The sequence below is a fragment of the Corvus brachyrhynchos genome, unplaced genomic scaffold (genome assembly GCF_000691975.1).
Source record: "Corvus brachyrhynchos isolate BGI_N302 unplaced genomic scaffold, ASM69197v1 scaffold17, whole genome shotgun sequence".
NCBI classification, from domain to species: Eukaryota; Metazoa; Chordata; class Aves; order Passeriformes; family Corvidae; genus Corvus; species Corvus brachyrhynchos.
Genome location: NW_008240046.1, coordinates 6,880,802 through 6,893,038, shown reverse-complemented (window position 1 = coordinate 6,893,038; position 12,237 = coordinate 6,880,802). Strand labels below are relative to the sequence as shown.

The 12,237-nt window shown below is 42.1% G+C and overlaps 1 protein-coding gene across 1 annotated transcript in view; it reads left to right on the top strand.

Annotated features, from left to right (window-relative positions):
* The window catches only part of SCFD2 (sec1 family domain containing 2), a gene marked incomplete at its 5' end in the record, with an annotated part of 194,953 nt that extends 183,246 nt beyond the window's left edge, over positions 1-11,707 (top strand). Inside the window, 3 exons of the mRNA XM_008641529.2 lie at positions 2,591-2,725; positions 7,467-7,586; positions 11,574-11,707. Coding sequence (XP_008639751.2) covers positions 2,591-2,725; positions 7,467-7,586; positions 11,574-11,666 — 348 coding nt within the window. The remainder of the gene's footprint in view (positions 1-2,590; positions 2,726-7,466; positions 7,587-11,573) is intronic.
* Positions 11,708-12,237: the final 530 nt, after the last annotated feature.

Below are 12,237 nucleotides of genomic sequence, written 5' to 3'. Positions count from 1 at the left end.
GCTCTGGTTTGGCCTGGAGGCTGCCCTGCAGAGCTGAGCTGGAATCACGAGCTGATATCACTAAAGAGCTGACAGCCTCTGCAAGGGCCCCTCTGCCAGCAGCTGAGAGGAAGACACCGGACCCCGGGAAGGCGATTCCTTTCGGGACCATCTCCCTGGACCGGTCATCTCTTCCTGGGTCACAGCCTCGGACCCCACCACCAGCTGTAATACATACCCATCCCCAGACCTGCTTAGTGCTATGGGAATGGGTTTAGCCCATAGGTACTTTTTTACTTTATCTGTTAAAAGCTGGGAAGCCTCCATTTCTTCTTAAGACTCATAAAAAGGTTTCTATGGATAAGTAACTGGGAATTGGATAGCCTCTTAGGACTTTTTGTAGCATTGTAGTTTGTATGTTTTACATAAAATGATATATGTTTTCATCAGGTTATCAAACTAGTTCATGTAGTGACCATGCAAGAACAGAATTTTGCCTGTTATTGAAACTACTTTCATTTTGATCTAGGTATATTTCTCCCTTCCTCCTTCCCTTCCTCCATTCCTTCTTCCATCCCTCACTCTCCTTTTCTCATTCTCTCTCTTTCTCTCCCTTTTTCTCTCTCTTCTCCCCTTTATAATCTTGTCAGGGTGTGTCCCATAGCTGTTGAGGTTTTCAACGGCTATTGAACACAATTTGTGCCTGCCAAAATTTAAAGTTGATAGAAGTTTCATTATGTGAGATAGAAACCAATGCAGCTGTTGGGGGTTGTACAAAAAAAAAATCCCTAAAAACTTGGTAGATTAATTTCAAGTCATATAAGATTTTTAGAAATATTTGAGACCATTATAGTTACAAAAGGTAGGTGATCAAACTGTCTGTATTTTAGTATCTGCATAGTCTGACTGGGTTGTTTTCAAGGGCACTGAGTTTTGGTGATGAAAATTCAGACATGCAAAATCATACCACTTTTTTGACGTCTTTTGAATACATAGTTTTGTCTGAAGTCAGATGATATTTTTCCTTTAATTTTGTGGAGTAAGCCTCACTGTTAAACTCTGATTTGATCTCTGCTCCAAAAATATTTCATTCCTAATGTTTTTCTGTTCCTCATCTATGAAGATATTAAACAGAGTTTTATAAATAGGGCTTCATGCCTGCATGTGTATTTTCAAACAGTTGTTTATTGCGTGCCTAGATTTGACAGAAATCTTGACATGTTCTAAAAGATCCTGCAGCTCATGTCTGCTGTAATTTGCTTTGTTGGCTCAACTAAAAGTTATGCACATGTTGTGAGAAGAACTAGATGAGTTGTATAAATCTTTGTTGACAGGATTGTATTAAAAAACTGTAAGCTTTGTTTCTCACTCTAAAGTGTTGGATTAAAAACATTTCTTTAATGACTCCAGAAAATTTTAGTTTCAAGCCAAGTGGCTTGTGTTTTATTTTCCATCCATTTTTACTATTACCTTGCAAGATGTCTCTTGTAGATATCATCTTTACAAAACTAATGTCATTATGCTTGATTCCCCTAGGAAATCGCCCCTAAGGGGTGATATATGCTTGGGGTAGTCCCAAAGCCAAATAAATGTGCTAATTTTAAAGTTGCTCATTTTCTGAGATGGTTGCACTTATTGAAATGATCGTGGTTCTGTTGCAGTTTGGGCAAAGTTTAAAGCAGTAAAACAAAGCTCCATCTGTAAACCAAGTAAGCTTGAATTTTCATTAAAGATCTTTCCATTGGTCCCTAAAAGTTTTATCTTAAAAATTTTCTCAGGATGTCAGAGTGGTTTAAACCTTGGTATCAGAATGTGGAAATTATTAGGCTACTACTTCGTATTCAGCCTGGGTTTGTGGATCCTGAGAGGATACAAGGTTTATCCTTTGGGAATAGACCTTCCAGCATGTTGACCATTTGTACCTTTACATTTTCCACTTCTCCTAGCCCCTAACTTCTCTGAAGCTCTGACATTCATGACATTCATGATATTCAACCCCACAACGGTGGGGTTGTTTGGCCTGTTTTTCAGAAATCTTCCACAGGTGGAAGCGTTGTGGTGTGCCAAGGCCATGGAAGCTAAAGGACTAACAGGGACTCCTTAGCTCTGCTCTCCCATGAGGGACAAACAGGCAGGTTGGCCTCTTCCCTGCCCTGCTGATATCCAGACCTTAGTGAGGACGTGACACTTGGAGGAAGGCAGGAGTGGTCAATAAAAAAAAAAAAATTCCTGTTCAGATGTTTGTAAAATCCTTAAAAAGGGAATGAGATCTGGGTGCACAATGGGCGACAGAGTCTCATCCATATGGTTATCCATTTCTGTATTACCTCCAAAAAGATTCCATAGAAAGTAAAAGCCCCCTCTTTCTTCCTTGTCTCTCATAACTGATACAATACACATGGGGCAGAGTAAATGTGTGGCTCTCTTCCAGTCTTTTCAGTTTGAAGTTGTGCTGGTGCATGCCATCTGCAGTCAAGGTCACAAACTCTCTGAATGCTTTCATTTCTGGGATAGTTATTTCTGTAAGCTTTAATAGAAATAAAATGCTTAGAATTGTGGTTGCACTGAGTCTAAACAGGTTTACTCACAATGTGTTGTTCTCTTTGTGCAGGCTTCTTACAAACCTCTGCTGAAACAGGTAGTGGAAGAGATCTGTAATCCTGATCGGCCCGATCCTGTTGATATTGAGCATATGTCATCAGGCCTCACTGATCTCCTTAAAACTGGATTCAGTATGTTCATGAAGGTAAACCAGCCTTCCCAAGCTCATCTGTAAGATTTTCCTGAGGTCAGAGCATCATGCAGCAGTAGCTGATTTTATTATGCTGTTCAGCAGAACTTGAGGGGAGGTTAGGAGAGTTAAATCCTTGAAGGGGGACTGGGAATAGCTTGAGGTACTACACTGTAGGTACAGTGCGGACATAACAAAACAAGAGGAATGGAGCAGACTGAACATCTAAGTAAGGGTGATGGTGGACACCAAAATAAGGATGATATATCTGGGAAGAGACAATGTGGCTTTGCTAAAGGAAGTGCTAACTCACATAGCTTTTAGAGCTCTTCAGAGATACCCAACAAATAAATTGATGTGAGTGTCAGTTCATATTATCTACCTGGATTTCCAAAAGGCATTCCACATGGCACCTCATCAAAGGACTTTAAAGACACTCAGCAGCCTTCAGATAGGAGAGAAGTAAGTATGAACAATCTGGTCTCACACGGCATGAAGGAGGAGCTCTATATTCAATACCTTTTCTATAATTAGATATTGTTCAACTTGTACTGGGGAGGAAGGAAGCCCATTAGTTAGAAATTTCTTTGTGGATTCTCTTAGCATGTTTTAAGACAGTCATTCTACAAGAATTTACTCTGCTTTACAAATTAGCCCATGCTAAGTGTCCACTAAATATTTACAGAGTTGAAGTATGGAGTAGCCAGCATGTTGTACATTCAGCCTTGTCTTACTGCATATCCTGAATTCTCTGTTGAAAACAGCCCCAGATTTACATCAAACCACATCAATACTATGGTAATGAGTACAGTACATTTCAGTACTGTGCCCAGTGTTTTTCTTTCAGTTTTACCACTATCACCCCTCAGCATAGAAGAGACATCAGCAAACTGTGCGAGGCAGTGGACACAAATTGCAGCAAGGGAAGTTTCAGTTTAATATAAGGGAAAAAATACCAACTGTAAGAGTGGTTAAGTCCAGAGAATTCTCCGTCTCTGAGATATTCAAAGGTTGGCCAAACAGAGCCCTGAGCAACCTGATACAATTTTGAAGTTGGCCCTGCTTTGGGCAGGGAGGTGAACTAGATGAGCTACAAAGACTCCTTCCAACTTGATTCTGTGATTCTACGGTAATAGAAAAGACAATTTTTTTTTTCTCTTTTGTGCAAATTCCTGCTAGACCTGCATTTAAAGTCAGGTGACAAAAATAGTTTTGACTGTTGTGTTGGTACTATTCTAGAACTCACTAACAGAATAACAAAGTTATTTTTCTGTTATTTCAAAGAAAGCTAGAATTGAGCACAAAATCAAGTAAGCCTAAAATCCGGTGCAAGAGAGAGACATAAATATATTCTGGCAATATGTATCTGTAAGCGCATCTTTCCTGGTAAAACAAACATCCTACTATAAAGAATATTTCAGAGATGAGCAAGTGAACTTTGTGTAGGATGAATATTTTGTAGGCATCATCACATACCTCACAAATATGTGTCCATGCTTGCTCCCTTGGTTTGTAGCCTGGCTTGCTGGCATGTGCTCAATTGTTGTGTGAATGGGTTTCTGACCAGCCTGTATTTCTGACACTATCACACCATCAGCATAGTAATTATTTTGTGAGCTTCCTTATTTTTGTTTCTTTCTCAATGCCTGAATATAAATACCAATTCACATAATAATACTTTGGTGATTGCCTCAGGTGTGTTAACTCAGGACAGACTTTTAAAGATAGCTCACATCCAGAAGTTGTTTGTCTGGCAGGTGTGTTTGTTTTGAAGCTAAGGGATGGTGAAGGGAAAAAGCCCCCCTGCGTCAAGGACTCCTCTTTTGGCTGCTTTAAAACATAAAACACATGGGTTTTTATGATCTGAGCTTGCTGTTATTGATAACAAGTGCCCTGCACAGAAGGCCAGTTTCTGGTGATTGGCGTGTTTTCCTTTTTCCAGTTATTCAGCTAAATTAATTGGTTTTTGGTTGGTCACAAATACCAGAATCATCAGTGCTGCTGTCCTTATTGGGTGAGTTACAGAACAATAACAGTTGTTTTTGCTGACTTTCCTCAGAGAAAAAAACTGTGGTTTTTGAGCTGCCATGAGCCGTGAGAACATACCTGTCCTCTCATGCCTTCCTGTTTCAGTTTTAGAGTTTTATTGACCACTGCCACCCTGTTTTCCCACCTCCTCCCCTCTCTCTCCTCCACGCAGACACGTGCACTGGCAAAGAGCTCTCTGACCATCAGCATCCCAGCATACCCTGTACGGTGAGCTCAGAGCTGGAGGGAAGGCACTGATGTCCTGCTGGGACACTCTGCTGGCTCAGGGCACCATCCCCACTTCCTCTGGGCTCTTTCACTTCAACGTAATGGTTTTGAGGGGTTTTTGGTTAATCCTTCTAATTGCCTGAGGCAGCTCTCCGAATTTTTTTTAACATTTGGCATTTTGAGTTGAAGGTGAATTTCACTCAGGGATTTTTGCAAAATTCAGGTTTCACAGTAAATTCAGAGGCTGTGGAAATGTCCCAAATTAACCAAACTGTAGAAGGATCCCAGAAGATATACATTGCCTTTGTTGCAATCTATTTCAGTTCTTCTCTATCACTGAAATGAGTTGTGTTTAGCTACACACAGCCAGTTCCTTCCAAAGAGAGAGTCTTGGGTGGTTGTATTATCAAACAAACAAACAAAAAAAATTGGCAGAAACTTGCATTCTTAACACAGCCAAGTATTTTGTACCCAAAGTATTGTCCTCCTTCAAAATACTTACACATAGCATAACAAAATTACAGATTCCAAGGCCCTGTTCATTTCTGTTTTAATTTAATTTAGAGTTTGCATGACTAATAGTATTTTTAATATGCATTTCTGGAATTTGTGGTTTGAACTTTAGTCTTCTGAAAAATAGTAAGTTTTATATAGGCACCATGTGTTTGGATCTAGGTTTATTTTGACTGAAGGAAATTATTTGTTAGGACATTTTTTCTTTAGCATTACCCTGAAAGCTTGTGTTTTCTGATTCCTATACTGGGTGTCCTTTCAGTGTGCCCAATGTTCTGCATGCATGTTTATCATGAGTTTGTTTTTGCTAGGAGGGATATTAAGAATCATAGAATCACAGAATCACAGAATGTTCTGAGCTGGAAGGATCCCACAAGGATCATCAAGTCCAGCTCCTGGCCCTGCACAACACCATTCCCAATTATCACACCATGTGCCCAAGAGTATTATACAGGCAGGCACGGTGCTGTGACCACTTTCGTGGCAAGCCTGTTCCAGTGCCCTGGAATTGTGGTGTATATGCTATCTGTGCCATCAGCTCGATGAAGATGGCCAGCAAAGTGGGTGTGAGTTAGAGAATAAATACCCAGTATGCAAATACTCAACTCACTAATACATCTCTCTAAGGCTTTTGTACTAGTTTCAGACTCTCAGGAATTCAAGAGCTCCTTGCCTGGGGAGCAGCATTGAACAGGGAGCCCCATGTAATCAAAGCCAGCTAGCCTGGAGAGAGAACATGCCATCTCCCTGTGCTAGCTTCAAAAGGAAGAGTCCTTGCTGAAGGTTACCAGGCAGAAAGCCTTCAGGATGAAAAAGTGCCAAAAGACTAAATATAGCAAAGCCACAATAAGGAGAAGAAGAAGAGCTGTTCCTCCAGGAGCTGGAGCCACAAGGATCAAAGAAATCTGCTGTGGTGGGGAAAGCAAAAGAACCCTGCTCTGCCCAAACATGGTTGACATCACTTTCATTCTGTCAAGTGAATGCTGTTAAAAGCCTATGCTCATGCAAGGAAAGGAGGTGGAGAGTCTAAAAAGGAATTAAACTATTTTGTCACTTTTCAGAGCCAAGCATTTGGAGTGTTTCATGCTCCAGGGTGATGTGACAAGAGCAATGGCATGGGCTCTGTTGACATCCTCCCAAAGACTGGATCAAGGTAGTGTCAGGGGAGTGTGTTTTCTCAAGAAGGAAACAGTTTGCTAGGAAACAGCAAAGTTTCATCAAACTTCTAGAAGTGGCTAAGAGGAAACTGAGGTAAAGCATCACCTTCACATTTAAAATTATAATGCAGTTTTATAAAGTCTTAACTGAAGTGGGATGTTTGTGCCATTTTAAAGATAACTGGAGAAAAATGAAACAAGTATTTTCTTGGAGCTAAAGTTTCTCTATATTAGTTACAAGGCTCTCATAGAAGCATTGAAAACTCTGAATTGAAACAAGCTAGAAACTGAGTTTAGACTATAATGGATCTGATTTATTTTTACTGGATGAATTGTAAAAGATTATTCACTGCACCGGTGAAAACACATTGCATAAAATTCTTTTCCATGTTGACCTCAGGCAGGGATTCTAGCATGTTTAGGCTGGACTCCTTGCTTCTACTGGGTAGTAATTTACCCCTCATTCCTTAAAGTCTCCTGTGCATGTGTATCCAAAGTAAACATCCACCCAAGTACTCTCCTCCCACTCTGGGAAAGGGAGGAAAGTAAGGAAGAAGGAATGGAGGGAGAAACCCTGAGACTTCAGGAGAAACTCCCATAGGTTTCAATGGAATCCATGGAGACTTTATTTCCCTGGAAACAGTTAATTAGTTCTAACTGGGCATCACCCCCATTGATTTCCCTCTCAGCTGCTACAGCATTCCATGAATATTTCTTTCTGAGCTTCCTCTTTGCTCTTCCTCTAGCCACTCAGGGAGCTGATCGCTGATAATCCATAGGCTTGGACCTGGGTGAAGCAAGTACAAATAATGCTTTCCTTCGTTTTACAGGTGAATCGCCCTCACCCTGGTGATCATCCTCTTCTGATCATCTTTATGGTTGGTGGAGTGTCAGTCTCTGAGGTCAAAATGGTGAAGGATTTGGTAGCAACACGCAAACCTGGTACCCAGGTAAAAACAGCTCTAAACTTACAGTTCCTATCCAAACAAAAACTAAGAAAATTCATCAAATAGTGTTCCCTATAGCACTGGTACCAAACCTACAGAAAGCCACAGCCAGATGGGCAGAAATGATGTTAGGGTTTTGCTGTGAAACATCCATTGGCAACAAGTATTCAGGCACCAAGGATCTGTTTTTTCACATGTTGTAGTCAGCAATGAAAGTTCAAACTCAGGTTGGAGAGTTCAGAACAGACTGGCATTAATTTGAAGTAGCTTTCATCATGTCTCAAAAGATTAGTGTCTTTGTATTCTTTATAAACAGAAACATTTGCTGTCCGAAAAGCTACAGGCTCCCTGGCAGTCCACTACGGGACATAGCGCAGGGATACTCAGGAGTCTGGGTACCACCTAGTGACTTATGAGGGGTAATCCTGCAGGCATGCCAACTAGCAAGGGTGAGGAGCAAAATAAATTAACCTGGATACGGCTGTACTTTTCCTGTGTCTGGCCAGGTGTCTCTGATAGATACCTGACCACTAGACTTTAAGTAGCCTGAAGCAGGTGATGTGGAGAAAGCCCCAAGTCTCTGCGTCCTTTGAATGTGCTGTTGGACTCCTGGAAGAAGGATGGTTCCCACAGTGAAGCTTCAGTAATGTCCATGTGGCTGGTCTTTGCCTCATCCACTTTCTGGCAGCAGAACTTGACTACAGTAGCTGTCATCTGAATGGAGGAGGGAGAGGAGGAGGATAGGTGAGCTCTGGTGGCACCTGAGATGTTAAAAATTGTCATTAATTCTGGAGGACCAATCAGGTGTGTGTTGAGTACTGCAGATACACAGGGTAATACAAGAACTCTAAAGTGCTGTGTAACCAGCTGCATCATAAACATAACTCTAGTTTCCAGGGTGGCTTGTAAACATCTTGTTTTCAATTCCTATGGAATGCAGTTGTGATTAGTGAGAAATCATTAGCAAAACAGAGCCAACCAAAGGCAGAGCAGCCCCTCAGTTTGACATGTGTTTTCCGTGTTTCAGTTGTCTTTGCAAGGCAGTCTCAAGCAGTGTTTTGTAAGGTGGAGCACCATTTTAGCGGTGGTTTTTTTTGATCTGATAACACGATTCTTTCCTATTAACCTACTGGTAATCTCCTCAAAATAGCAAATTAAATTTTCCCTCTTGGAGGGGAATTGAGTTGTGACATACTGATGGACAAGTTAATCCACACACACAATGTATTAAGACACCCTGAAAGATAAACAGAGGGTTAACATCTGAGTTGGTTTAGAACTATGCAGGGAGATTTTCAACTGGCTTTCTAGAGGGACTTAAGGCTTGACAGTGGTGACATGGGATCTGGTGTTGCTTTGCTTTGGCTTAACCCTGGCAGCAGGTCACCCTCTGAGGCAGATTCCTAAAGCATTTTAAGCTTTTACTGCATCTTGCCTTTTATCCAAATGTGCTGTGTTAGAGGTGAAAGGACTTCGGGGGAGAGGCGGGAGGAGGAAGAGAAAGAAGAAACTAAGCAGTTGTGCAAGTGTCTCACCAAAAAAAAGTTTGTAAGTTTGTTGGATTTACCTGGATTTCTGCACTATAGCTGTGAATATGCACCACCTGTTTAGGATTATTCTCTTTTCAAAAAGCCAGGCATTTATCTAACTCAAGCCAGGGTTTAACAGAGCCTTTTTTTGCTGTTCAGGCAATCAGGTTCAGGCTTCAGGGAAACACTGGCCTTCCAAGTCCCTTCCAGTCAAAGAAAGCACTAACATTTATACTAATTACTGGCTCTTGGAAAAATGCAGAAATGTGTAAGTACAAAAACTGAATAAAGTAACTGAAGAAAAACTGACAGGATGCACTGATTACTTCAGCAACTGTTTGGAGTTTAGGCAAATGACATTTAAATGTGGAATAAGAGACACATGTTTCCATCCACAGAACAGTTCTGCATCTGAATGTGAACAACAATTTTATTTCTCATGGAGAAGCACAAAGGAATACAGTGTTTCCTATGCACCATTTGGTTTTGGATGGTGGCAAATAGCTCCCCATAACTAGTGAGAAGTATCCTATTTTTGAAGGAAGAAATTACTTCTCTTATTCTGCTTTAATCAGGAGAGTAATAAAGGGGAGAGAGCATGAGATAATATTTCCCCCTCCCTTCTCCCGGCATGCACTACCATCTATGTGGTTGTGGCTGAGGTAGGCAGACTGATAAACTCTTTCAGAGGCACCTTTAGATGTTAGCTGCATCCTTCCCTGCCTTCTGCTGGGGGAAGACTTCCCATTGGATTTCAGTGGGTCAGGATAGGAGCTCCTGGCTCTTCCACCTTGGCTGCACTAGGAGGGGTAGCCCTTCAGGTGAAGCATGAAAGACAGGCACGGTGTAAGACAGGCACAGAGTACGAAACAAGGAGAAGGACTGTCCTGAAGAGAGCTGCCTGGAGAAGAGATGGACATTACTTATCAGGGCAATTCCCCTCTTCTCTGTAAAAAGGAAAAAACAAACATTCACATTTATCCCCCTCAATGAGCCCTTGGAGATACTGGAGGGAAAGGAGAGAAGTCCTGCTGTATTCAGCAGCATCTTTTCTGAGACATAAAAGTTGTAGATCTCAGTTTTCTCTCTGGGCTTGCTATTAGTTGCACAAATCCCCTGAGGGTTCAGTGGTAGGACTCCAAGAAGAAATTGCTTTTATCTGTCAATGGCTATTGTTGATGTTTGGCTTGTACACTCAAAAAACTTCGGTAACGTGTCCCTTCGTGTTTTTCAGAGTTAAGCTGCGTGATAACAAGATGAGCACATACTGTGCTGTAGTCTAAGTCTCATGTAACATAAGTAAGACAGTGTCAGCCTTTGGCATCTACAAGTTACAGAGAGTTTTTCAGGCTCACGAAGGAAGAGATAATCAGTGTCAGTTTGCTGCAGATTGTGTGGGAGGACAAGGGAAGAGGAGAAGTGAGGGGGAAGCTATCACCAATACAGAAGGGATCCTTTCAGTATCTGAAGTGAAAAGATGTATGAAAGAACAACAAAAAAAGTTGAAATGCAGCATTACCACATACTTTAGCCATGTGATGGACAGCATTTGATAGATGCTGCAATAAATGGACACACAGACATACTCTGTTGTTGATGTTTGTACTTCCTCTCCTTGACTTTGCGCTGAAGAAGCAAATTCATTTTCAAGTGGGCTAGTATGATTAAATCTGCCCCCAGATCCCTGCCTGCAATCCTGACCCTATGGACACTGCTAAGCTTGCGGCTCAGTAAGAGCAGTGTCCTATGATTTTGACCCTGAGATAGCTCCTCACAGCAAGAGTGTACACGCTCAGTCCTGGATGATAGCTTTGCCCTATCACAACACCTAAATTATATACTTATTATATATTAGGAAAACAGATACCTGGACCCAGCAGGATGTGTATCATGGTTGTAGTGAGTGATGGTTTCATTCATCAGACCCATCTGGGATTAAAAACTGGAAGAAACCAAAGTGATAACATCTGACACTGCTCAAGGTTGAGCTTGATGTGCAGAACAGCCTGTGCCTGGTCTGAGGAGACGTTTCTGAACAGGGAGTCTGGCTCCCTGCAGCAGGCACTTTTGTGGTGCTCACCTTACCTTCAGCTGAGAGGAAACAGGCATCACTCAAATCTGTGCTATAGGAGAGGAAACCACTGCTTCATCAGCTGATGCCTCGCAGTAAACCCAGTGGCAGTCACAATAAATCACAAGGTAAGATGTGGGTAGAAATGTGTCAAAGCACACATTCATTAAGCATACAATGCTACCAGTCATTATGCTCCTTAAAGCAATTTAACTACAGTTATTAGCGAGCAGACAGTTTCACTGGACAAGTTGTATTGCCCTGTCAGTAAACACCAGAAGCAGACAGCCTGCCTAGAGCTGGGTAAAAAACAGTTACTATCTATGGCTCATTAGTACTGTCTCAGTCCCTTCCAGTTTGACTTGTTGTTTCTTGTTCCCCTTTTTTCAGGTAATTGTGCTCTCCTCTGTACTCCTGACACCACATAGTGCCGTTGAGTTGCTGTTTGCCCCAGACCGTCTCCAGCCTGATGCTCATATCTGATGGGGAAGGCTGTGGAGGAGTGAGTGCCTTGCCTGGAAACATCAAATCCCTTCTCTGTCAGTCTTCTCAAGAGACCTTCAAAAACTGTCATGTCACCTGCTGCAGTAAGATCTCCAGGTGAAACAGCTGGGTATCTGGCTGCAAGGGAACATCTGCAGCTCGTGGGCAGCTCTTCAAAATGGTCCAGTTGTCCAGCAACAAATCTCCCCTCCTTAACAATAGCACTGTGCAGTGCTGAATCACTCCCAGGCTCACTCAGCGTGGTGAGGGTGATTGTTCATAACAATTCCCTAGAAAAGGAGCAGCTGAGGACCAGGTGATGCACAATTTGCACTCCCCAAGCAGTACCTTTTCCTGATGGTTTTCCTGGGTTTGCAGCTGGTGGGAAATGCTGCTGAAGGAGGGAGAGGCTAGCAAAATCCACCCTCTGACGTGCTACCTTGCAAAACGTGTGCCTTACACAATGTGAACAGTCTCTACTCTTACTTTGTCCCTCACTCCAGAGAGATCATGGAACAGCAGCCCTGATTTAGCTGGCACAGCAGCTCCCTGTCTGGTGATGCTCTTTCAG